The sequence below is a fragment of the Motacilla alba genome, chromosome 1A (assembly GCF_015832195.1).
Source record: "Motacilla alba alba isolate MOTALB_02 chromosome 1A, Motacilla_alba_V1.0_pri, whole genome shotgun sequence".
Classification (NCBI taxonomy): Eukaryota; Metazoa; Chordata; class Aves; order Passeriformes; family Motacillidae; genus Motacilla; species Motacilla alba.
This window is the reverse complement of record NC_052031.1, coordinates 43,898,932-43,922,010: the sequence shown is the minus strand read 5'-3', so window position 1 is coordinate 43,922,010 and position 23,079 is coordinate 43,898,932. Positions and strand designations below refer to the sequence as shown.

The window sequence follows — 23,079 nt, the reverse complement described above, 5'->3', positions numbered from 1 at the left end:
TATGTCAGGCCAGACCATAGCTGTATTATGTCACCCTGATTAAAAAATGGACTGCCATAGCAATAAGCTACTGCCTATCATGATGTCAGTCTGCACAATGCCATTGATTTGGCAGACTCTTAACCTAAAGAATTATAACCTCTTTCTACTTGATCACTTTATTAAATCCAGATTGATCTTTTATCCAAAATGTCAAGGAGTCTGCCAGCAGCTTAGCAATTAATGAGAATAATGACCTGCTGTAAAACAAACAGCAGTGAATTAAAAGTACAGGTCATGTCTGCACTTGCTAAAATGGTAGTTAGCTTTTTTTCACCTGTTCTTAGTGCTCTTCTTTTAAAAAAGACACTAAATACAGTCTGTTAATTGCATTTGAACTCAGGTTCCTTTTCAGTGCTCAGAAGTTTGTGTCATAAATAGGGACAGCTTATGTTAAGTCTGCTGTAGCAATTCTGGCCCTAAGATTTTTACTGTGTACTTTGAAGATTTCTGCCCCTGCTGCTAGGATTGCTTGACTAATCACAGAGCAGTTGCAGATCTGCTTAAATCATAGCTGGAAAGACCACATCATTGCTAGGAATGACCAGAACTGGTAACAGTTTACATTATTATGCCACAGATGTACAGCATCATCTTCCCTAGAAGCTGACCCAGTCCTGTAAGGAGGGAGACAGATATTTAAATGGGCAGATTGTCAGAAGAGAAAATTATTTTAAGCTTTTTTTAAGCTCATCTACTAATGAGTCAGAGGTTTAATTCCCAATGAATTAAACAGATGATTTGAGAGAGTTTTATACTTAAGCAGTTAAGGGCTAAATTCTTAAAAATACTCAAGCTGTTTTGATGGTAGAACTGAAGCCCCTGAATCACTCAGACTTTGCAGTGTTGGATCCAAAACACCGTACTTGAATTAAAGATTTGATAAAACTCAGACACTATCTGTAAAAAATACTCAGTCAAAAATATGCTTTCTCTGAGTGAATGTACTGTTTCCACTTCACATTTATAATCAAAAGTATTTTAAAGGTTAAACACTTTACATTTTTGGACAAACACGGAAGTGAAACTTTTAGCATAATTTTACAGCACTTTTATGTTCCTTTCGTGTTGACACAGGCCACAGGTCAGATTTTATCTGCATAAAAGATAAGAAAGATCCCTATTACAGTACCAGAGAAAATGGGTGAAAGTATAATTTAAGTCAGCGGCAAAAATCTTGCTTAGTTTAGTGGAATCAGACTTGTCCTAGTGTGTTTGAGAATATATTAGTTCTTTGCAAAATAATTCTTGCTCTTAGAATAAAATGCCAGAAAATCTCCCACGTACCGGAGGAAAAAGAGTCACTGTACTAGCATAAACCTGTAAACACCACTGGAGGCATTATTGCTTGAACAGTGTGAGTTTATTAGCTTGCATTATTCAACATCTGAAGATACACTGGTTGTTTCTCTTATGTGTATTAATATCGAAACCAAAACTAATATATGTTAGATCCTATAGGGGAGAGCCCTGGAGCTCCTTGCTTGCGAGCTGCAGCTTCTTGTTTGTTCTCCAAGAGGGCACATTAAAAGGCCTTTTTTGCTTGTTTTTGAAGTGCTGGGCCTTTCCTGTGTTATCATCTCGGACCTTCCGGGTGGTGACACTGTCAGCATAACCTTTGGCTCCCAGCTCTTCTCCCCATCCCTCACTCCTGTTGCCTGGCGCCTCTCTTGTGGTGCAGAGGACAAAAGCTGAGACTCTTTTAACACACAGCTTCTTGGTCAGTGCCTTCATACCAGTTTGGAACGATCACAGAATGGTTTGTGTTGGAAGGGATCTTAAAAATCATCTGGTTTTATCCAACCCTTCTGCCATGAGCAGGGACATCTTCTATTAGACCAGGTTTCTCAGAGCCTCATCCAGCCTGGTCTCTTCCAGGGATAGGGAGTCTACAGCTTCTCTGGGCAGCCTGTTCCAGTGTCTCACCACCCTCATAAAGAATTTCTTCCTAGTATCTTAGCTAAACTTGCCATCTCTAAGTCTAAGAAGGAATTAGGAAGATGTTATTTTCTAGGGATGTAATGGTCAATAGCTGTTTTGGCTGTAGTGCTGGCCCACCTTAGCTCATCTGCTGTCCCAGCTGTGAGATTTACAGGCGTTTGTCACCATCGTTGGATTTCAGATGGTGCTTTTCATGCTGCTTGTATGTGTTAAAATGCTGTATGATTTGTGCTCTGAGACATTTCCTGACTACTCAGTAGAAATATCTGATTAATTAGATATCATTAGGTTAAATATAGTTAAATACAGAACACAGGTAATTGCTTCAAGGAAGATGCTTGCATAAATAATTTTTTCCTCTTATTTTTCTTTCTCCCTGGTTCAGCTGTTGAAATACAACCAGTTCTTTGTTTTGCCATGGAAAGACCCCATACAACAAGGTGACATAGCTAGAAATCAATCCTGCACAAATGTTGTCCAATGAAAGTGTGAGAAAATGAGGAAAATAAAATAGTTTTTTCACTAACTTTTAAAAATTTAGTAAAGGGACCTATGCCTGGTAAAGTTCAAACTTGGCCATTTACCACAGAAATAGTACACTGAAAAAAAGGTACTTCTAGCAAGGTATTTCTGTAATTTCTCTTTGTATAGTGTAAACCTGCTTCTCCTGAATAGATGGGATTTTGGAGATGTCCAGTAGTAATTTATTCCTAGTTTGTACCTTATTGCATGGAGCTTCCAATCTAGTTGGGGTTTATCTGGTACCTTGTATTTAAGTGGTGTCTGTTTAATTTATCAACTCATAATTTTTTATTCACATAAGCATGGTGAAAGGCATGCCAGAAGAAATACCCACATTTGGATTGAAATGATCCATTAATATGAAAGACCAAGATATATCAACATCATTTGTATTCATGCACATGCTAAATAATTGTATTTTCAGAGTGGATATATTATATTATATTATATCAGAGTGGCATTCTGATTCTGAAATAATTACAAGCCTCAGCTACAGCTGAATTATTAGTTGCAGCGATTTAGCTCTGCCAGCAATGTGAATATATAGACTGTTAACATGGTGTGGGGCAGCAGTAGTGAAGATAAATCTGTGGCTGTGCTGATTATTCACCTTTCCAGACAGCAACATTCATCTTTTTGTTAGTATTTGCACCTATCTACCTCTGTAAAACTGGGAAACATTGTTAAAATCAGATCCTTGTTTTCAGTCTTTTTAAAATTTAAACCATTATATTATTTAGTTTTCTGAGATCCTGTGTGCTACACCTTTGCTCATACACCCTGATGTCCTACTGCTTTCAGTGATATTCAGTACTGTGCTTGGTAGGACTAAAACGTGCCAAAAGCAGTTTATTTGATTATTCTGACTATTTTTCTAATTATTTGGTTTCTTTGGTTTTTCTCAAAATGATTAGTACTTACAGCTGCTTTTTTCTCTTTTTTTTTGGTCTGAAAATTGTAGTGCAAGTAACTAAAATACAAATTCAAATAGGCTTAATTTGGAAACATTCGTGATTGACTCATTCATAGGTGATAATCTGAGCAACAAGTATTCTAGTCACCACCAAAAACTGTGATAAAATTAACTTTTGTTTTTTAAAGAAAAAAAAAGTACATTTCCAAATAAAGATAAAAGCTTAAGTGTAGAGAGGTTGTTTGGAAGTCACTTCTTCATTAAAAAAATGAAGGCTGTTGCTCCCTGTCCTAAGCAAGGGACAGCAAAGAAAGGCAACCATGCAGCATGAGGTTACCAAACCCACTAACCTGCCAAAGAGCTAGCTTTGGCTACAGGGTTTTTGCTGCCCCAGATAAACCTGGACACTGGCATGCTTCATTGCCTGGGCTGTACCATTGAGCATGTCCTCTACAGCTTTTTACCTTCTGCAGAAAATATATAAGATAGTGTCTGATCATATAGGACAAGTCTTTTTTTTTTCTTATTTTCCCTAACTAAGCAGAATTTATATTTTCATCCTCTTTACCAATGAATTTATTAACAATTTCTGCATTACAGTGAGTAGATGTTCAGCTGTAGCTTTAACCCAGGGAATTTATGTTAATCATCAATGAATTACATAGTAGTGATTGAATTTATCAGAGTATAATGCCAGGACAGCATGTTTCATAGCTTTTTTTCTTTTCACTTTTCTGTAATGAAAGATAGGAGGAATATCTGTAGGTGGCAATAGTGCTGAAGCTGTAGCCATATGCTCTTTGGGGGTTTTAAGGGGTAGGTTACCATCAAGTTAATTTTCAAGTTTGCCTTCTCTAATTCTGATTCGGTAAACTGCTTAGCTGATGCTGTAGACTGGGGCAGTGTGGTCCCACTGTCTGACTGCAAATCTGAGTGCCAGATTCTCCACACCACCAGCAGTATCTAGAGTAGGCAAAGTAGGCAAAATGGCTTTCAAAATTGCAGTGTTTGTCTATATAACTATTTACTTACTGATTTTGAACCACCGAGTAAGTGCAGACATGGATTTCTAATGATCGCACTGTGACATTTGTATCATTAGCATGATGTTAATATGCAATACAAGAAGCCATTATAATAGTCACAAATTACAGATTTTTTTCCATGAATTTGAAGGATAAAACATGGTGTGTACCCAAAATAAAAAACACCAGCCATATGAAGCCCAGGTTCTAGCCTGCACTTGCTTTTCTGAGATGAATTGATGGTGCTGATGGGTAGCAGCAGTATCTGGAGAGTGTAATGGTACCTGTGCAGCTTTAGGGGCAGGCAAGGGAGAAGAGGTGCCCTGGGCATGAGCAGCGGCACGAGGCACCCTGCTGGGGTTAGCTGTTTGTGGGCTCATGTGCTGTGGGTTTCAGGTATGCTCAGGACAGACCTTAGGCATCATATATACAGGCTGCTGAAACATGGAATTGCTGGAAAATACTCTTGGAGGTGCAGCTGGGTCCACAGCTGATGGATTTGGAGCAGCATGCCATGTGCTTACGTGGCAGTCAGTGGATTGCACAATGCCTTTTGCAATTTTCTTCTTGAGTAGAGCACAGCTGAAGTGTCAGAAGTAGCTACTTCATTTGGTCATTGCACTATGATACACTGGATTTCCCACTGCAGTGGATGAAGACCAGCTAGGATTACAGAAACATTGCAAACAACTGCACAAAGTAATAAACAGTTCTTTATTCACAGTTTATAACAATTTTTCTTCTGCTTCATTATTACTTAGGTTATAAGCCCACTAAAAATTAAATAAGGTTTTTCTTTGACAAAAGAAGTTGGCCTTAGATGAAGCAATGATAACTGAACAGAAAAACCTAAGTTCTATTTGTGATCTGTTTTGTGTGGTGGCATTTTTATTCCACAAAATGGGGAAACAATCACTCAAAATTCTAGTTGCCACTAGATTAACTCTTTGTCAAGAATATTATTTTCTGGGGGGGGGTCTAATTTATGCATTCCTACTACTTTGCTGACTAGCAGTTCAAAATAAAGAACATTTTGACAGAAATTTAATCATTACATATGGTTGTGAATGCCCATTGCTCAGGGAAAATTGCCCCTGTAATTGTGCTACCATTTTAACTGGTATTTTAATTACAGCTCTTCTGCTTATCAGGGTAAATCCAGGGACCATTTGTTGTGCACCTGAATCCACAGACTAAAATGTTGGAAAAATAAACTCTGTGTAAAATGTAAGAGAGTTATTTGAAATAGTGAAATAGTTCCAAGTGCCAAACTAACATGTGAAATCAAAGCAAAAGTGAGTCAGCCTGTTGTGACTCTGGGAGCAGCAGGTGAGGTGGGGACTCTGTGACCTACTTTGCTACTCTGGTCTATTGCTATTAGTCATCCCAGAGGCCAACCCCCAAAATTGCACATCTGTTGGTATTATTACCCCGGTGATAGTAAAAGAAAGTCCATTCAAGCACATCTGTGATTCCTCGTGCTATGATTCACTACACCTGACTAGACTCGTTCTATAAGGTTGGCATGTTGCTGTCCTTGATATATTTCATTCCTGTTTTTTTAAAGTAATTTTTGTTCTGCAGCCTCAAATAGTCCAGGCCTTCAAGAAAACTTTTATGGTAGTGGAATTCAGTTGTCATGTAAGGAAAAACCTAGCTAAGACTAAGCCTGTAGGTATTTTATTTAATTTTTGATCGTAAATTATCTGAGCTACCTTGTACCATAGGCCTTCTTTCTTGGCAGTCTTAGAGTTCAGCCTTGTGAAGGAACCACAGCAAAGGTTAAGAAAAATGAGCATCCAACACACATAAGAGGAATTTTATAACAGTAGTGGTGGGTGGAAGTGAGGTTAAAAACATTACTGTGAACCAAAGATCAGACGCCAGTTTCTGTTGTCAGGGTTCAAACTCAGTTTGAACTGTGACTTCAGATGTCCTTAATTACCTTGTTGACGTAATAAAAAAGGGAGAGTCTTAAAAACACTGCCTTTGCTGTCATTGCTGGGCAAGGAATTGCTGGGTAATTTTAGAAGTTGAGACTGTCTCTGTGTGTATGTGCATGCTTCAGATCTGTGCTATTGTGTTTATGGGGTTTTAAATATGATGACTTAAAGTCATGAGACAGTTTAAAATCTTGGCTGAAATACATCGATTACTCAACTGTGAGGAACCTGGGTGCCCCCCAACCCATGCGAATTGTGCTACACAATATAGATAAATGGTTTACAGGCCAGCAGTAATGTTCTTAAAATTCATTGTGCCTTCTCAGTTTTACAGCATGGGCTGATCATACAGAGGGTTCATAGGGGACATCAAAACATCTTTCAGCAAGTTATAGACTTGTGTGCTTGCTGTGCTGCCGCATTCCAGCTCGCTGTCCTGCAGCTCTCGGAGAGTTGGTTCTTCCTGGGCTGTGGTGGGCACTGGGCCCAGGACAAGCCCACTAGGAGGTGATGCCTCAAGCTTTCTCCATGACAAGCATCTCTCTTGTGCCGTGCCCCAGGTCATCTAAGGAAAGGATCAGGAGATTATGTTACGGCTGTTGGGAAGGATGGCACAGTCCCCTGGCAGAGCTAACCAGCCTGTGACATGGCCACTCAGTTAGCACCTCCCCATCTGACTTATCCTCCAGGTCTGGCACCGTCTGGCCGCTGGAGCCCGTGAGTGCTGGTGTGCACCCTGTGCAGCCCCACTGCCACCCCCAGAGCTGCCCCCTCTGTAGGGCAGCCAAAAGTCACCCTCGGTGCTGCTGCGTGTGCCGTGGGCTGCTGCCATGGCTCATGGGCTCCCCTCAGCAGCCCAGGGAGCTCAAAAGAGCAGTGATTTTGTACTTTGCTTTTTGCTCTGAGGAATGCAAGCATAGAACTACTGCTCGAGTTTTCCTTCTCTCTTCTCTTGCTCTTCCCACACTGCTGCTGCCTCCTCTGTGCTATTCCATGTCCTATCACTTTCTCCCCCCCATACATCCAGATGATTGTACAAGACATGGGTTAAAAATAGTCTTCCAGAGGAGAAACATGTTTGCAACAATGGAAGCTAATGTAAACAAAACCCAATAGAATGGTTTTCTGGTTCATGGTTTTATTAATGTCTTTAGCTTTAAAGGGATTTGAGATTTTTGTGAGGTAAATTACCTGTTGCAGGCTACACAGACATTTCTAGTTAAATAAAAAATGTAAGGCATAATACAGTCTTCAAGCATACTCCTGTTGCTTGGGATTGGAAAGGTTACTGAAGATTTCCTTTCCTGTTGCTATGCATTTTATTTTCATTGTTGGGAAGCGTAGATGAAGGTGAAGGTAACAGCTATTTCAGGAGGCTGCCTGTGAAGCAGAAAAGTGTTTTAGATACGTTTTTCCATTCTTGTTCCCCCGTGCACAAAAGCAGATGCCAAGTACCGCATGCTCTCCTATTTTGTCTGCCGGGTGCTTACGTAGGACTCATCTCTGCTTTTGTGTAAAGGCTTCTAAGGAAGTCTCAGATGCCAAGCTGAGCTGGTTCCTCTGTCATCATTGCTGTGTCCATTTTGTCAAAATGCACCTGGAGAAGCATCACTAAATTGTATGTGCCCAGGTAGCTTTCTATGACAATCCCTGGGGTCCTGTAATGTGAAAATGTTTGAAAAACATCGCAGCAGTAGGGCAGAGGTACCTGTGGTGCACCTTTTTTCCCTCTGAGATGAACTGGTGTAAAGCAGTTTTTGCTGGGCCTATATCCAAGGTAAACGGTGTTAGAAAATAAGTCTGCAAGCAGATTTAAACAGATTAAAAACTGCTTAAAAATTTATCATATCTTATCAGTGGAGGCAACAATGTCTCTCAGCAGAGTTTTCACCCACTCCATGAGTGGACAAAGCTGGATGTGCACCTGCAGGTCAATTCCCTGAGTACATGGTAGGGTGAGATCTGCCACCCCAGCCCCCTCATCTTCTGCTCTTGCTAGCAGAAAGATAAGACGTGTAACTCCAGAGCAAATGAAGCCATGTCAAACTGAAAGTTTGCTGTCCCTTGCCTGGCATAAAAAAAGCACAGGGTTTTTTTACCAGCACTGTAGCCAAAATGTGCACTATACACTGGTCTGAATTTTTTAGGCTTCTGGTGGTTGATATACATCGAGAAATACATTTTCACAAATATAAGCAGATTGTTTACATTGAGTCTTTTCATATGGCATCTTTACATTACAGCATGCCAACAGCTGGGGTGGATTATTTCAGGCAAGCTTTTGTGTGTCTTGCAGTATCACCTACACAGCAGATTGCTTAGCTTTGTTCCCATGTTTAGCATCAGTTATAACTTTCTCAATGCCCACATGCTTTTAAGTTCCCTTTAAAACTGGCTGCTGCCACAAAATAACCCCATTTCTGTTATTCTTATAATATTTAAATGACACAGCATGGCCAAAACCAATCTGGGCTGACCAGAATTTCCATCAGTACACAGCTGAGGCATCAGCCTTCAGCAGAAGAGTCCAGTTAGCAACACCTATCTTTCTTGCAATTTATTTCAAATTCAGCTGTCTCAGGCATCCCTCTGCTGTCTTCCATCTTTTAGAGAAGTTGACAGAAATGAGATTAGTGGTAAATTGTCTGGGGAGTGAAATTCGTTCTGTTCTGACAGTGCAAAACCACATGACAATATACCTGGTGGTGGTGTGGAGGCCAGCACAGTGCTCAAGAGTTTCTGCTCTGAGGAGGGTATGATTGCAGATATGTTCAGCAGTATCACTTAGCTGCATTTGTTTAGGTTATACTAAAGCCCAACTGCTTCAAAGAATATATATAGATATATATAAAATTTATTGTATATAAATTTTACATATAATAAAAAATATCCTTCAGGCTTTATTTGAAAGGTCCATGTATGTTTCAAATCTTTCACAAAATCCAAGGGTGTAGAAAGATTGAGGTTGAGTGTTAATAAAAGACTGCAGCAAGAGGTAGGCCTTTCAAACTCCCTGATTATAGTGCTAGTACTGGGACCATGTCTGAAAATTAATTCTGGTGGGTTTTTTCTGTTGCTTTGCTAGTGCCTCACCCTGATACTCTCCAGATCTCTCTTGAGGAAAGACAGATTAAAAAGGAAGTGAAAAGACCAAGTAGATTATCCTGCAAAAATTAAGTTTTAACAAATTGTGCTTGTATTATAGCCCCGAGTGATGGATAATTTAGTAAAATATCAGTGTGCCTTTGAAAAAACCTTATGGAAGAGCCACTGGCCATAAATTTAAGTCAATTATCTGTATGTACACATACCTAAATTCTCAAAAATAGTTTCCGTGTTCTACCCATGTGCCACACGATCTGAGAAGGTCATCAGATTCTTCAATGTATAAGTGTCTGAAGGGAGGGTGTAAAGAGGATGGAGCCAGACTCTTCTCGGTGTGCCAAGCAATAGGACAAGAGGCAATGGGCAGAAACTGATGCACAGGGAATCCCACCTGAACATGAGGAAGAACTTCTTTACTGAGCGTGTGAGTGGGCACTGGAACAGGCTGCCTGGAGAGGCTGAGGAGTCTCCTTCCATGGACATATTCAGAAGCCATTTCAATACAATCATGAGTTATGTGCTCTAGCAGGCTCTGGTTGAACAGGGAGGATGGACAGGATGACTTGCAGTGGTCCCATCCAGTCTTACCCATTCTGTAATTCAATACTTGCATTAATACATCGGTGTCTTTGCAAATATACATGAAATTTGAAGTCCAAAAAATTAGTCCTGAGTATCCATTGCAGCAGGTATCTCTCCTATGTAGTAAGTTCTGCCTTTAGCTGCTTCAGAAACTGATGCTGACCAGTACTGACAGCATGATCTAAAAGGTCTGACTAAATTGTGATGCGTCAGGGGTAGAAATCACCACTTGTCAAAACAGCAGCACTATATGCTGATCAAATCCTAGATGATCAAAATCAGTTTAATTATTGTTAAATTTGAATCAGGAAGATGACATACATACAGAAACCTAGAGACATATTTCTGAAATTTCTTACAGGGAGCAAACTGTCGTCATGGATATAAACCTTAGGAAGATTTTCTGCACTTATTCAATTAAATCCAGTAAATGGAATTATGGAAAGCCAGCTAGAACAAATTATGTATTTCTTCCCTCCTCCTGAGACACTGTTCTGATAGAAGTGCTCCTGCTAGCTTGCAGCCCAGTTAAACACATCATCTGCTCAGTCTTAAAACAGCAAGATTTCATATTTCTGATTCAATAAATGATGCTATTGCGTATTCTTTATCTTGTATATAGCTATCTGTATATGTATTGGTGTGTTTATGTGCACACATGTAATTCATGTATATAAATTCTAGTTTGATACACACAAGTAAATGTAACTGAGAGCTCCATATGTAACATTCAGAAGTATCCAAGTGCCACGGAACTTGTAGTGAAAAGCATTTCAAATTTACTAGTGGATGAAAATGGATTTTAACGCACATTTGCAGCAGGACTGTAGTAAACTAGAGATACTTTCAAAGCTGTGACTGCTTTGAATGGTTCTGCAGAGCATGAGAAGCACTTGCTCATTCCAATTACCACTGTTTTTTCCTTGCTTTAATGCCTGCCCAGAATTTATAGAATTAAAACCCATTGGCCATACCAGAAGTGATTTGAAAGGGTCCTTAGCTGTTGAAAATTGATAATGTTCACAAAAATCTAAAAAGGTTTATCACAACTCCATGACTTTTTAAAAATCTTTTGTAATAACTGACTACTAAAAATCAGCTCAAAAATCTTTCCAATCAATCTGTAACAAACAGAATGAGTCCACTTACTTTTTTCCTTCTGGGCTAGAAATGTACCACGATTGGTAAATCCGTTCTCAAAGGAACTCTTCACTTTCTTCCCTCTGCCCTGTTTTACTGTCCATCCAACAGAGTGCCCAGCAAACAACTGCTCAGCCTTTTGGAAGACTGAAGTGAGGGCTGCATCATGTAGGTATTCCCCCTGCCCACCGTGCAGTGCCACATGTAAACTGTTCACTCTACCTATGAATTGCTGTAAGCACTGGGGAGGCATAAATTAATAATGTGTGTTTATACATATGCATGTTTGCAGAATATCTAATGAACAAAGAGAAGGGAGCTTGAGCAGCATATTTTTAACCTCAGCGTTTTTGTCTAGCGTTATTCTTCTTTCTGATTTGGCAGGACAATATGAGGATGTTGATGACAGGCATGAGGGTATTTGTTTGCTGAAGTGTAATTCACAACTGCTGAGGAATATTGGGAAACTAGGAGAGTGGGACATGCTCATGTGCATGTATATGATGACACAATGTTTGTATGCATGCAGGTCTAGAAGTTACAAAAGGAAACAAAATCACAGAATTTTCTGAGTTGGAAGGGAGCCGCAAGGCTCATCTAGTCCAGCTTTTAAAGTGGACGACGCATACGGGGATGGTACCCGTGACCTTGTCATTATTACCACCACACTCTGACAACAGGGTCAGCAGGGTTATATCAAGAGGTTCTGGGGGAATCAAGTCAAAAAAAGGTTTGTCACAATGCAAACAAGCTGCAGCAAGTTCAGCTCTGTGCATGCAAAGAGAACGTAAAAAGCTATCTGTTAATAGAGAACACACCTTGTGGGGAGAAAACCCGATGATCTGGGGTCAGTTAATTTCTTCTGGTTTTAATTTGCTGTATGATTTTGATAGATGGCTGAAGATGTCATGCTGAGAGTTACTGAACATTTGTTTGTTTTTATTCTCATCTTAAGAAGATTATTCACTTCAAGCTATTTAAATGCTTAGGGACATTGTTTAACTTTTTAATGTTTATTTGCTGCTGTGCCCATTCACTACAGAGGAATACAAGAATTCCCTGCTGATTTAGTTGAACTTATCTACTTTTTTTCTCCCTCAGTGGAGCTGAGTTGTGTATACATGCACCCTCATTTCATACTGTTGGATGCCTTAGAAAAATAAATACATTCTAGTTTTGGAGACTGACCATATGAAGTTCAGGTTATTAAAGGAAATTTAGCAGTAGCAAACTTACCAGTAACAAAGAGAAAAGTTTGTAGAGATTTAGCGAACATCTTCTGGAGATGACTCATTCTTGGAGAAGATGAGCATATTTCTGCTGGGTCAGCTATTTAGTTGTATAGAAAGTTTTTTTCTCTTTTGTTGAAAACCAGATGATTGTTTATGTATGGTGCTTTATCTCCACAGATGTTCTAATGCCGTATTTGCATTTTTGGTCCTTCAAGTAGTTCTGCTAGTTTTCATCTTTCCCTCATCTTAGTTTCAGCAGCTGGTATTATGATATTCAGATATAACTGCTGATCTCAGCTCTACCAGAAAATTCACACTGAAGCTTTCTGCTAGGTTTTTTGCTTGGATGAAGCTGCTTGTTATTTTTCCAAAGCCTAACTAATCTAAGCTGTTATTGAAGTTTTATTAGGAAAAAAAAAAAAAAAAAGAAAAGGAAAGTAGTTCATTTTAAAAGTTTAATAGTTCATTTTGGGGTGCCCAAGATTTTACAAATTTCATAAGTAGTAGGCTGACTTAAGATTTGACTCCATGTCTTTTACATTAAGAGTCTTTGGATACATATGTAGCCCATGTACGCAATTAAATCTTTGTCAGCTAAGAATACATGGTTAGCTTTTTTTTACTTCTGACGTCTTCTATGTTCTGCCTTCTGCCCCCAAGCATGATTCCCTGCCCACTTTCCTGAGTCAACACCACAGCTTGAGTAGATGTGCCAGTAGAAGATGAGGGAGCTAATAAAACTCAGACGTATGTATTTTCGCAATGTAATAATTTATTTTGTTTTGACAGAAATAGCTCTCACCTGCACCAGCTCTCGGAGCAGCTCACTATTGTTGAATCTAAATTACAAGCCAGCTTTAAAGGATAAGATTCTAAAATAAACACAGGCATTAAGGGTACATCTCTCTGCCCTGATGATACATACATGTGTAGCATTACAGGCTACTGGCCATCAGCTCTACATACTAACTGAAGCTGTGCCATCCAAGCAGTCAGTGGTTTTTGTTGCAGCTTAAGTACATAGTCTGAATAGTCCTCTGCCCAAGTTACTGCCTCTGGACAGCTTGCATGGCTGCTTCCACACTGATCTCACCAACCAACCATTTCTTTTTATGGCCCTGAGGTCTTGGATACCTTCCCATGCCCATAAATTCAAGGACACTGATGTCAGCTGGTTGCTGTGCTGGGGAGGCCCCACCTGGAACTGGGATCATCCTTCATCTCGCAAAGGGGCGTGTGTGGAGAGCACCCTTTTGCACCTGCTGGCTGGTGCTGGCTGTGCACTCGGCAGAGCTGCAGGCGTGTGAGCAGCACGGCTTTGCACACCAGCTAAGGCAGAACCTTAGCCTTTCAGCTCAGGCAAATCCTCAAGCCATGCCTAGAGGTTCAGTGTAACAAAACAGAACTGCTGAAAAATGGTAGGTTGTTTTTGTGAAAACTTGTGGTAGAAATGAAAAATAATTTTTACTAACATTTTCCTGTTAAGTTTCCAAACTGAGTGAGGTTTATGATCTGATATCTCAAAGGACAGAAGATGTAAGAAAATAAACTGTTTAGAAAAAGAGGCAGCCTTTCATTGTAAGAAATGCCAGATTTTGGTGAGTGTGAATGAAGAATACGCTCTGTTGTTTTCTAGTTGTATCAGACCTCTGTGATTGAAATGCTGAAAATCATTGGAATTGGTAAGGGTCAGACTTGAAAAATAGAATCTGTCAGGTCCTATGTGTTTGTGATACCACTTTTTTATTTTGTCTTAATTTATGTAATTGGACTTCTTGGCTGTGTTACTTTGTTGTAACTTTTGTGTGCCTGCGCCCTATAAGTCCTAATTACTATTGATATATGCCTTATTGCTTTTATGGTCTTTATACTGCTATTAGTTTATATATTACACCAATACTTTCTTCTGAGCCTTTAATTTACAAGTGTTTCAAAACCTATGTGAAATAATCTGTATTGGCTCAATGAACAAGCTGGAACATTAAATTTCTCCCCTTACAATACTTAAAGTTGTTGATAAGGTTGTGTATATGTGTCAGATATACACATACAAACACAAATAAATTTAAGGGAACCTTGTAAAAGAACACTGGTAGACTTATAACAGTTTTCTCCTCTCTAAGTGAGGAGATATTTAAGTGTTTGTCTGTGAGATTCTTGTTGATAACACCATGCCTTTGTTCTGTCTGGGCTTGAGAATTCAAATATCTGTAAAATTGTGAGCCTGAGGTGGTTACAAAACAGAAGTGGGGAGCTACTTGTAGCTCAAGCAGAGTCAACTACTTTGCAGCCTCCATATCAGACCAACCCAAACCCAGCTGCTAAAACTAGTTTTGTTGTTTGTTTTTTTTTTTAAGGCAAGAAGAGGGGTAGCTTCATTTTTCAGTGACACTTGAGGCCAGCTGATGATGAGTATATTGGTGGGCACTGAAAGGGAAGAGGGTTTCAGTTTATTCCAGACCCAGAGCAGCCTGTCTGCTGCAGGGTGTCTTCTCCTGTCCTCTTGGGTGTCTGTGGACATTGAGGTTCTCTTTGCTTTTGTTGGCTTAGGATTGATTTAAGTATAAATGCTTCATAGACATAGCTGTATTGGTAAAGAATAAGAAATCCTACCCTCCATACATATAATTCTAGTAAGAAAAGATTGCTTGCAGTTATGCTGGGGATAAAGGCATTAATTTTGTTCCAGAAAATTGTATTGTTATATAGCAGAATAGGAATTTTTACCGAGAGGTGTTGTGTCTTTGCTGTTCAGTTCTCTAGTGATCTCATGCTGTAACGTATTCAAGTAATGGAAGTTCAGGGGGAACTCCCCCTAAAATACTGGGACTCTACTGTGTCAATATAGCTTCCAAAAATATTGCAGAATAAGCTGCTGCTTATATATTCTTGCTAAACTCCTAAGGATAAGAAAGTGGTACTGTGTGATATTTCATATAATTCATTGGTTGTATAAGAATAAAGCAGAAGACTTCAATTTGTCAAAGACTCTCCCCCAAATTTTGTAATGAATAATACCTTACTAAATCATGATTTTTAAAAGCCCCAAAGAATCATTAAGAATATTGTTTAAAAAATACATTTATTTGTTCAAAGTTTTATAGTAATAACCCAGAAATGACTTCTTGACATACTACTATATTTAGATATGTAAATGTGTTGCTGGATACTTATAAAAAATGGTTGATACCCATGTACTTACATAATGGAAATATCTATGCTATGCTCTGGGGTTTTTTGTTTGCAATTTCTTGCCGTTAAAATATTTGTTGTTAAACTCAGGCACTTGGAAGATTTCCACAGTTAGATGAATTGTAGGTGATCATCTTTTACATTCGTGAGGGAATTTGAACTTCATGTCCCTGTAACTTGCATCTGTAGATAGAGAGTCACTGTAATAAAACTCAAAGTGCTATGTTGCAACAGCTCTCACCAGGACAAGGCATAGGATTACATGTATAATCATTAATTTTTCTGTACTCTGATGACCCATTTGTGTTTTCTGGTTGACTGGCAAGTGAGTCCTAATTCTGCATTTGACATTGTCGATTCATATGGAAATAATTGATGTCACACATTTAGCATGACATAACTCATACAGAGCCACCACCATGCAGTGTACCTCATAGATGAATAAAAATTGACAGGTTCCTATCCAGCACTGTCTGTTATCTCTGTGTGCAGCCCTCAGCCACAAACTGAGCTGGGATTCTGCACAGCTATGGCCATAGAGCAGTAGAGTGAGAGCTGCAGTGTATTAACTTACAGAGCCTTTAGGAGCTCAGATGTCAGCTACCCAGCTACATGCCGCCTCAGGGGGACTGCAGGTGCTGCTGCTCACAGACTGGGTTAGGGTGGCACATTGCAAGAGCAATTCTTGTGCTCATGGGCTATGTCTAGTGTGCTTGTTTTAATTTAAGATAAAATGTTGCCCTGATATAACCACTAAAATATGAAGTAATAGGAGATTCAGCGGGTTGTCTTCTGGCAACAGCCTGAATGGTTTGGATGCAAGTTCATATTTGTGTTTTGGAAGGGGGTACACCTTTATGTGCCAGCAGGCTGCAGCTGTTCGTCCGTGCCTTGTGACAATGTCAAAGTGGCTGACTTGGGACTAAGAGGCTGCATACATTCGTTCTCAGGCAGCCACAAATCACATACTATGAGGCAGAAGAAAATTTGTAAGCTGATGAGCAGCAGCCATTCATGTTGCTAGAGGGAGAATTCTCTACTTGCCTCTGCAACATGGACTATCTTTGATGTAAATAGCTGGGCTCCAGGCAACTTCTTGGGTATACAGAACAGTTGGCATTTCAGTCTGCTACAACGGTGGCTCTTACTCACAGCATTTGAAATGCAAAACACTGCCACCATCCAGTAGGTACTGTTTGCACTATCGCTGTCACTCAGCAGCAGCAGTGAGGAATTATGTTGCTGAATTTTCCTAGGTTGTATGAGAATGAGGAAAGGCCTTGAAATTGCCTCTCATCACACAGCAAGGGACACACAATAGTATGCAGGGGAAAGGAAAAAGAAGGAGAACTTCTGTTACCCCGAACTGGAATTTTTCACTTGCTTCTCTATACTTCACTCCCTATAAGTGCATCTCACAAATATATGCAAGTCTTTGTTTTGCAGTTTCTTACTGTGTAGAAAATGCATACTCACAAAGCGTCTAGAGCTATTCTATTGTGAAAGCACATTAAACATTTCTTAATCAGGAGAGGATATTTCTTAATCAGGAGGAGAGGGGTTAATTTAAAATTTTATTTTGATATCTGAAAGTTTATTAACATCTTCTAAATGCTTGTCAGAGCTTGGCACTACAATCTGCAAGTCTTAGTGTGATCCCATGGTAGTTTGTGCTGGGTACAAACAAGCAGAGTATCTCCTTTGCTGTGGGTGTGAAAGCCTCATGCTTTGGCAGAGGAACTGAGAACTGTGACACTGCACTCAGGGCTAACTGCAAGACCAATGCCACTCAGCACTATCCCACTTGACCTCAGACTTGGAAATGACTAACAGTCTCTTTTCACGTAGACCCTTTCCCTGGAGGCCGGTTGATGAAAGCTTTTGGAAAAAAATTTGGAGGACAAGTTTAAAAGTCTCTCAAAAGAAGCCCCAGTATCCTGTTTAGAGTACAGATGTTGTTACCATTGTGGGAAAAGGGATCTTTGTCTTCTTCCTGACTGTACCTTTGCCAACATACCTTTGACATCAGATATTTAATTTCTCCCCATGAACATCAGAATACAACATTCAATAAGAGCACTTTTAGTTCTGGAGGAGTTCAAGGTTATCCACATGAGAAAGGTGTGCCATGCTTCTCCTTTTGCAGATAGAGTGATAGAAGTCCAGAGAATAAAAGTAAATTGCCAAGACCCAGATTCATGGTAAAACTGGAAATCATAAACCTTGAGCCAGCCTGCAAAGGAAAACGTTTCCATGTTTTCCAGCTCTATAAAGGTCTTTTTGGGGCTTTTTTGTTACTTCCCAGTGTGTGTGTGTGACACCATCTAGGGGATTGTTTGTGTAGGAGTTGGGTTTTGTTAGGCAATCCCAAAAGTGCACTGGCACTTCTGCTCCCTCCATGGCCAAGGCATAAGTCAGTATGGAAAATTTATAAGCTTGTAGGTGGGAGTGGTATGTCTGTTGTGCAAGCATTACACATAGTCATGGGGCAAAAAATGGATGGCAAAGATGCAGTCTGAAGAGACGAGTGAGACAGGAATCATCTTGAGAAAGCTCAGGCTCCAGCTGATAGGCCTCCTTTGGATGGTGCCTCTGCTGCACCTCGAGAGATTTGATTTTCCTAAAACGTGGCAATACAGGCAACTGCAATATTGATGTATGTCCCTCTGAAAACCAAATACAGTAGTGAATACTCTTGTACAGTGATCATAGGTCTTTACTAGACCTCCTGCTCCTAATAGGCATCACTCTTTAAAAGGTCACTTTAATAAGGTAGGCAAAATAATGTAAATACCAAGAGTTAAGCATTGTGGATCAAGCCAGCATGCTGGAGTGAAAGGACTGGAAAAGAATGGGCACTGACTCCTGGGCACTCAATGAGGGATTTTGAGGTATTTGAACTTTAAAATTGGCAAAATGAACAGCTGGAATGATTTGACATTTTATCATTAATTTAAGCCATATAAATTAATGTTCAAAATACTTTCTGAGAAGAACAAAGGCTAAGAGAATTAATCTATGGACTACCATTTTTGTCTAAGTCACTGTGAGTCCAGCTCATGCTCCTGCTGCTGTCTGGAAGAATTTGCTTTAGTGGAGTTAAGGTTTAGTAGAGAGCAGGTGCAGTGTGTGGGAAGAACATTTATTTAAACTCTGTGGGCTTTTGAAAATTAGAGTGAGAGCAGTACCCAGTGAAGCTCTCAGTAGTACTGTGCTGTGCAGTATTCTGCCACGTTCAGGGCGTCATGTCTCTGTTTTGGAGTGAGGAAGGAGAGCTGTATAAACCAGCTGTGTGTGCAAGAGGAGGGCAGGTGGTCTTTGCTCAGCCAAGCCAAATGAAATGCAAAATGTGCCATAGGAAAAGAACCTGCTCCAGCTCAGGAAGGACTTAGTGGCCCATGTGTGAGAAGGAAAGATAAAGGGGAAAAAGAGCGGCCTTTGGTCAGAGAATTGCATTGCACCACAGTTTGACATAAATTCTGAAGACACAGATGATGTAAGTCCAACATATGAAAAGAACCATTTCTTTAGATGTTGCACTTGCAGATGCTGTCAAAATGACAATGGCTCCTAATTCAGCTTGTGTGGAAGGACTCTCCTGACCCGTGGGACAGATGCCTCCACCCAAGCAGCTGTTTCTCCTCCACTATAACTTGCTGCTGTGTGCAGCAATTTGTTCCTAATTGACTGGCCTGCTGTCCTCTGTTCACAGCTCCTCCAGGAGCCACCCAGTGCCCGGGCTTTCTCTGCTGGTGCAGGAGCTGGGAGCTGCTGTTTCTGGTATGCACCACTGAGAGCAGTGCCCAAGCAACAGATCCAAAGGCTTGGTTGGAAGGTGTGACTAAAGCAACACTGGGGTCTTACGAGACCAGCTATATTATGTTCTCTTCATAGAGGCTACGTCAGGACAGAGCTTTTGTAAATATAGTAGTATGCATGTTGATACTACCTCTAAATATATATGGCATATTCCTGCCTCTTTTTATCTTGAAGAGAAGTTTCGCCGTTTTGTGGCTAGTCTGCTGGTACTATTTAAATAAGACTGATATGTAAATAAAACTCTTAAACTTTTGAATAAAGTATGATTTATAATAAGCCTTCTATTACTAAAACATCAAGCAGTTGCAGTGTTTTATGTGTCCTTATTCCAACTGCTTACCCTTTCTATGCTTTGATCAACTACATCTGGCAAGTCTTTAAAAAAACCTTGAAAGTTTCTGAGGAAATAAGGGTGTTTCATCCTAGGTGCTGAAAACCACACATTCCTGTTTGGAAATGTGCAATTATTACTTCAGTGAAAACCCCAAGCCCCACAAAATTTGCCTATTTAATTTTTTACTCAGCTTTACCTCCAGCGTTCTTCACCCTCTGGCACATGAATTAATGTTCATGTCTGAGCTGAAGGACTGAAAAAACAGTTTCCATTTCTGTTTTTTTCCTAGCAGCCTTTTAACTTCAGCTAACTCATTCAGCGTCATAAGTGTTGGAAAGGTGGCAAGTCACCATCTGTGTGCAATATCTAGTATTAGTTTGATACTTTGAATACTGCATTAGTAAAATAGTGCTTCCTTTAGTAAACCCACTCATTGTTTACTTTTGGATAACTTTGTTAAAACTGGTGTTAGAGCTGAAGATGAAACACCTGCCAAGAAAGTGAGGTCTTGTATTTCTTTTTATTTTAGAATTCCAGGTCTTTCAGTTATGAAGACCTCGTTACTTTAAAACACTATTGAGGTCCTCATGTCAGATAATTAACCTCTGACAGTACTGTTATGTTGGAACATATGATTCCAATAAAACAAACAAATGGCAACAGGGAAACATTTTTTAAAGCTGCAAGGTGCTCCTAGGGTAGTTAACCATGTTGATGTTTAAGTGTGTGTTTATATACCCACTTGCCTTGGGACTGTTGCTGTCTCCAGCTAGAGAAAAAAAAAGCAATGGGACTTGTGCATGAGCATGAGAGCAACTGTACCTAAAAGGTGAAGTCCTGCTACTCCTGCAAGGGGGTTGGCTTGAAGGAACTCCAGATTTACTTGTGTAATAATTAGAGGTAGTAACTCAACAAGTCTGTTTATTTCAGAAAGGAAAATAAATAAATTTCCTCTACTACTTACTGATTATAAAAGAGTATTTTACTTGCACTTTTCAGTGGGTTAAAATGTGTTAAGTGTCACTTAAATGCATTCCTCAGCATAGAAGGTCTGAAGAGAAATGTGAAGATCAGTCAGGAACTCCACTCAGCTCTTAGGAATTTAAGTACATTGGCATATACATGCCCTGGAAAACAAGTGTTCCTTGAGCATTCACAAGTATGGTTTGAAGCTCCCCTGTGCCAGGATATTGAAGAGTTTATCTCACATAGGTAACGTGCAGAAAATGGCCTGAATTGGTTGCTGTGCTCCACTGACCACTTTGGAAAATGCAAGCCCTGATTATTCAGTTGGTTTTACAGAATGTTGATACCACTTTATTGTGAAAACTTCTAGGTATCAAGGGCTTTCAAGCAGCAGTGCTCGGTTGTGTCCAGGGTACCTTAGGCTACCGAAGTCAAAACCTTACAAGTGAGTCTGCCCAAAACTGACAACACAATACTTCTGATTTCTTCCCTTCTTTCCCCTTTGGACTTCTGAACCTTTAGGACATGCTGTGCTTTGTGAGGTTTTACTGTAGCCACAGGGTTTAAGTTTGTTTTAAGGGAAGTCGAAATTGCTTGATGATAACTCCCTCCAAGACCTGGATCGGACCCAAACCAGCGGCGGTCAGCAGGAGGAACTGTCATCCCTCTATCCAGCCATTTCTCTGGGAGATCATCGTGTCCCAGCTCCGGCTGTCCCCTCAGACCAGACGGCCTTGAAAAATTAACCGAAGGGACTTGTGGCCCCGTCCTCCCTCTGGAGAAGCTGTCTCCCACCTTCATCCCCTCTCAAGCGTCCTTCCTTTTTCGAAGGAGTGGGACACCCCAGCCGGGGCTCCCTCAGGACCCGTGCGGCGGGACCCGGTGTGCCGCGGGGCCGGTCGGGCTGGGGAGCGGCGGGACCCGGTGTGCCGCGGGGCCGGTCGGGCTGGGGAGCGGCGGGACCCGGTGTGCCGAGGGGCCGGTCGGGCTGTGTCGGGCTGGGGAGCGGCGGGACCCGGTGTGCCGAGGGGCCGGTCGGGCTGTGTCGGGCTGGGGAGCGGCGGGGCGGCCGCGGTGCGGGCGGGGCCCTGCGGGCGGGGCGTGCCCGGCGCTCTCGCGCGGCGGCGGCGGCCCCGATCCTGATCCCGATCCCGCTCGGTCCCGCGGCCGCGGGGCTGGTGCTTGGGCGGCCCTGGGCGGCACCGCGGCCGGCGTGGGGCAGGGGCAGGAGCGGCAGCAGCGGCAGCACCAACACAAGCTCAAGCATGCCGGGCAGCGACACGGCGCTCGCCGTGGACAGGACGTACTCGGACCCCGAGCGGCACCGGCGCCGCAAGACGAGGGTAAGGCGGGGAGAGCGGGCGGCCCGGGGAGCCGGCGGCGCCTGGGGAGGCTGCCTGGGGATTTGGGTGCCGAGCTCTGACAGGCAGCCGCCGATCTGCCGCACTTTCCCCGTGAGGTCTCCACGTTTCCTAGGCTGACGAGCTAAAGGGAAGGTTTTTTCCTGTGTGATTCTTTCACGTTCATGCCCTGAACACTTTTTGGTATAGGAAAATGAAATGAAACTGGATATTGACTTCATAGAAACCAATGTTCGAGGTATCCCCGCAATCGAAACTAGAGGGATACAAGAGTAATAGAGAACTTACTCACCAGAGTCAACAGTGCCGATGATTTAACGCCGTGACTGTGTCTCGATCACAGTGGTGAATGCTGGGGATTGGTTTGTTTCTCAAGGTTTGTTTAATAAACTCTGGAGCAGGTGATTGTATCTGGCAGCAGAGAATTATTATGGTTCCTTTTATGAAGTTAAAAGAGGGCTGTGGCAGGAATGGAACTTGACAGAAAAAGTGCCTCTGTGTGTTCTAGGGATAAAGTAAGAATATACTATATATCCATGACGTATGGCTTTATGAAATAGTTTTTCTTAGTCTCCTGGCAAGTTCATCTTTCTTTATTTTTATGTTTTGTTCATATGGTATATATATAAACATAAACATGTATAGGCAAAGCTTGTGATCCTGTCATGTATTCAGTGGCTTTTATGGTAAGTGCTCTGTTGAAGGCACTTTGCATTTTAGTTTAAAGCTCTTACCTAAATGTTCAGCTCAAAGAAGTGTAAAGAGTGGCCCTTTCTTCCCATGCACTGCAGGAAAGGAAAAACAAGGTTGCTCTAGCTGACTTGGGATGTTGGCAGAAATTCTGTTTTCTGTGCTGAGATCTTGGGTCTGACAGCAAATGAACTTTATAGGTTGAAGTGGAAGGATCAACTATTTGTGAGGCAAGATTTTTTCTGGGAGGTGACTGGGGTAAAGATTTTGGGGTT

At 41.1% G+C, this 23,079-nt stretch overlaps 1 protein-coding gene across 3 annotated transcripts in view; it reads left to right on the top strand.

Annotated features, from left to right (window-relative positions):
- Positions 1-23,079, top strand: part of TMCC3 (transmembrane and coiled-coil domain family 3) — a 131,263-nt gene that overhangs the window by 67,135 nt on the left and 41,049 nt on the right. Inside the window, exon 1 of one of the 3 annotated variants that reach the window (XM_038155774.1) lies at positions 21,854-22,096. The exons of the other annotated variants lie outside the window; for them this stretch is intronic. Coding sequence (XP_038011702.1) covers positions 22,019-22,096 — 78 coding nt within the window. The 5' untranslated portion in view covers positions 21,854-22,018. Of the gene's footprint in view, positions 1-21,853; positions 22,097-23,079 lie in introns of those variants that run through there. 3 annotated transcript variants of the gene reach the window in all.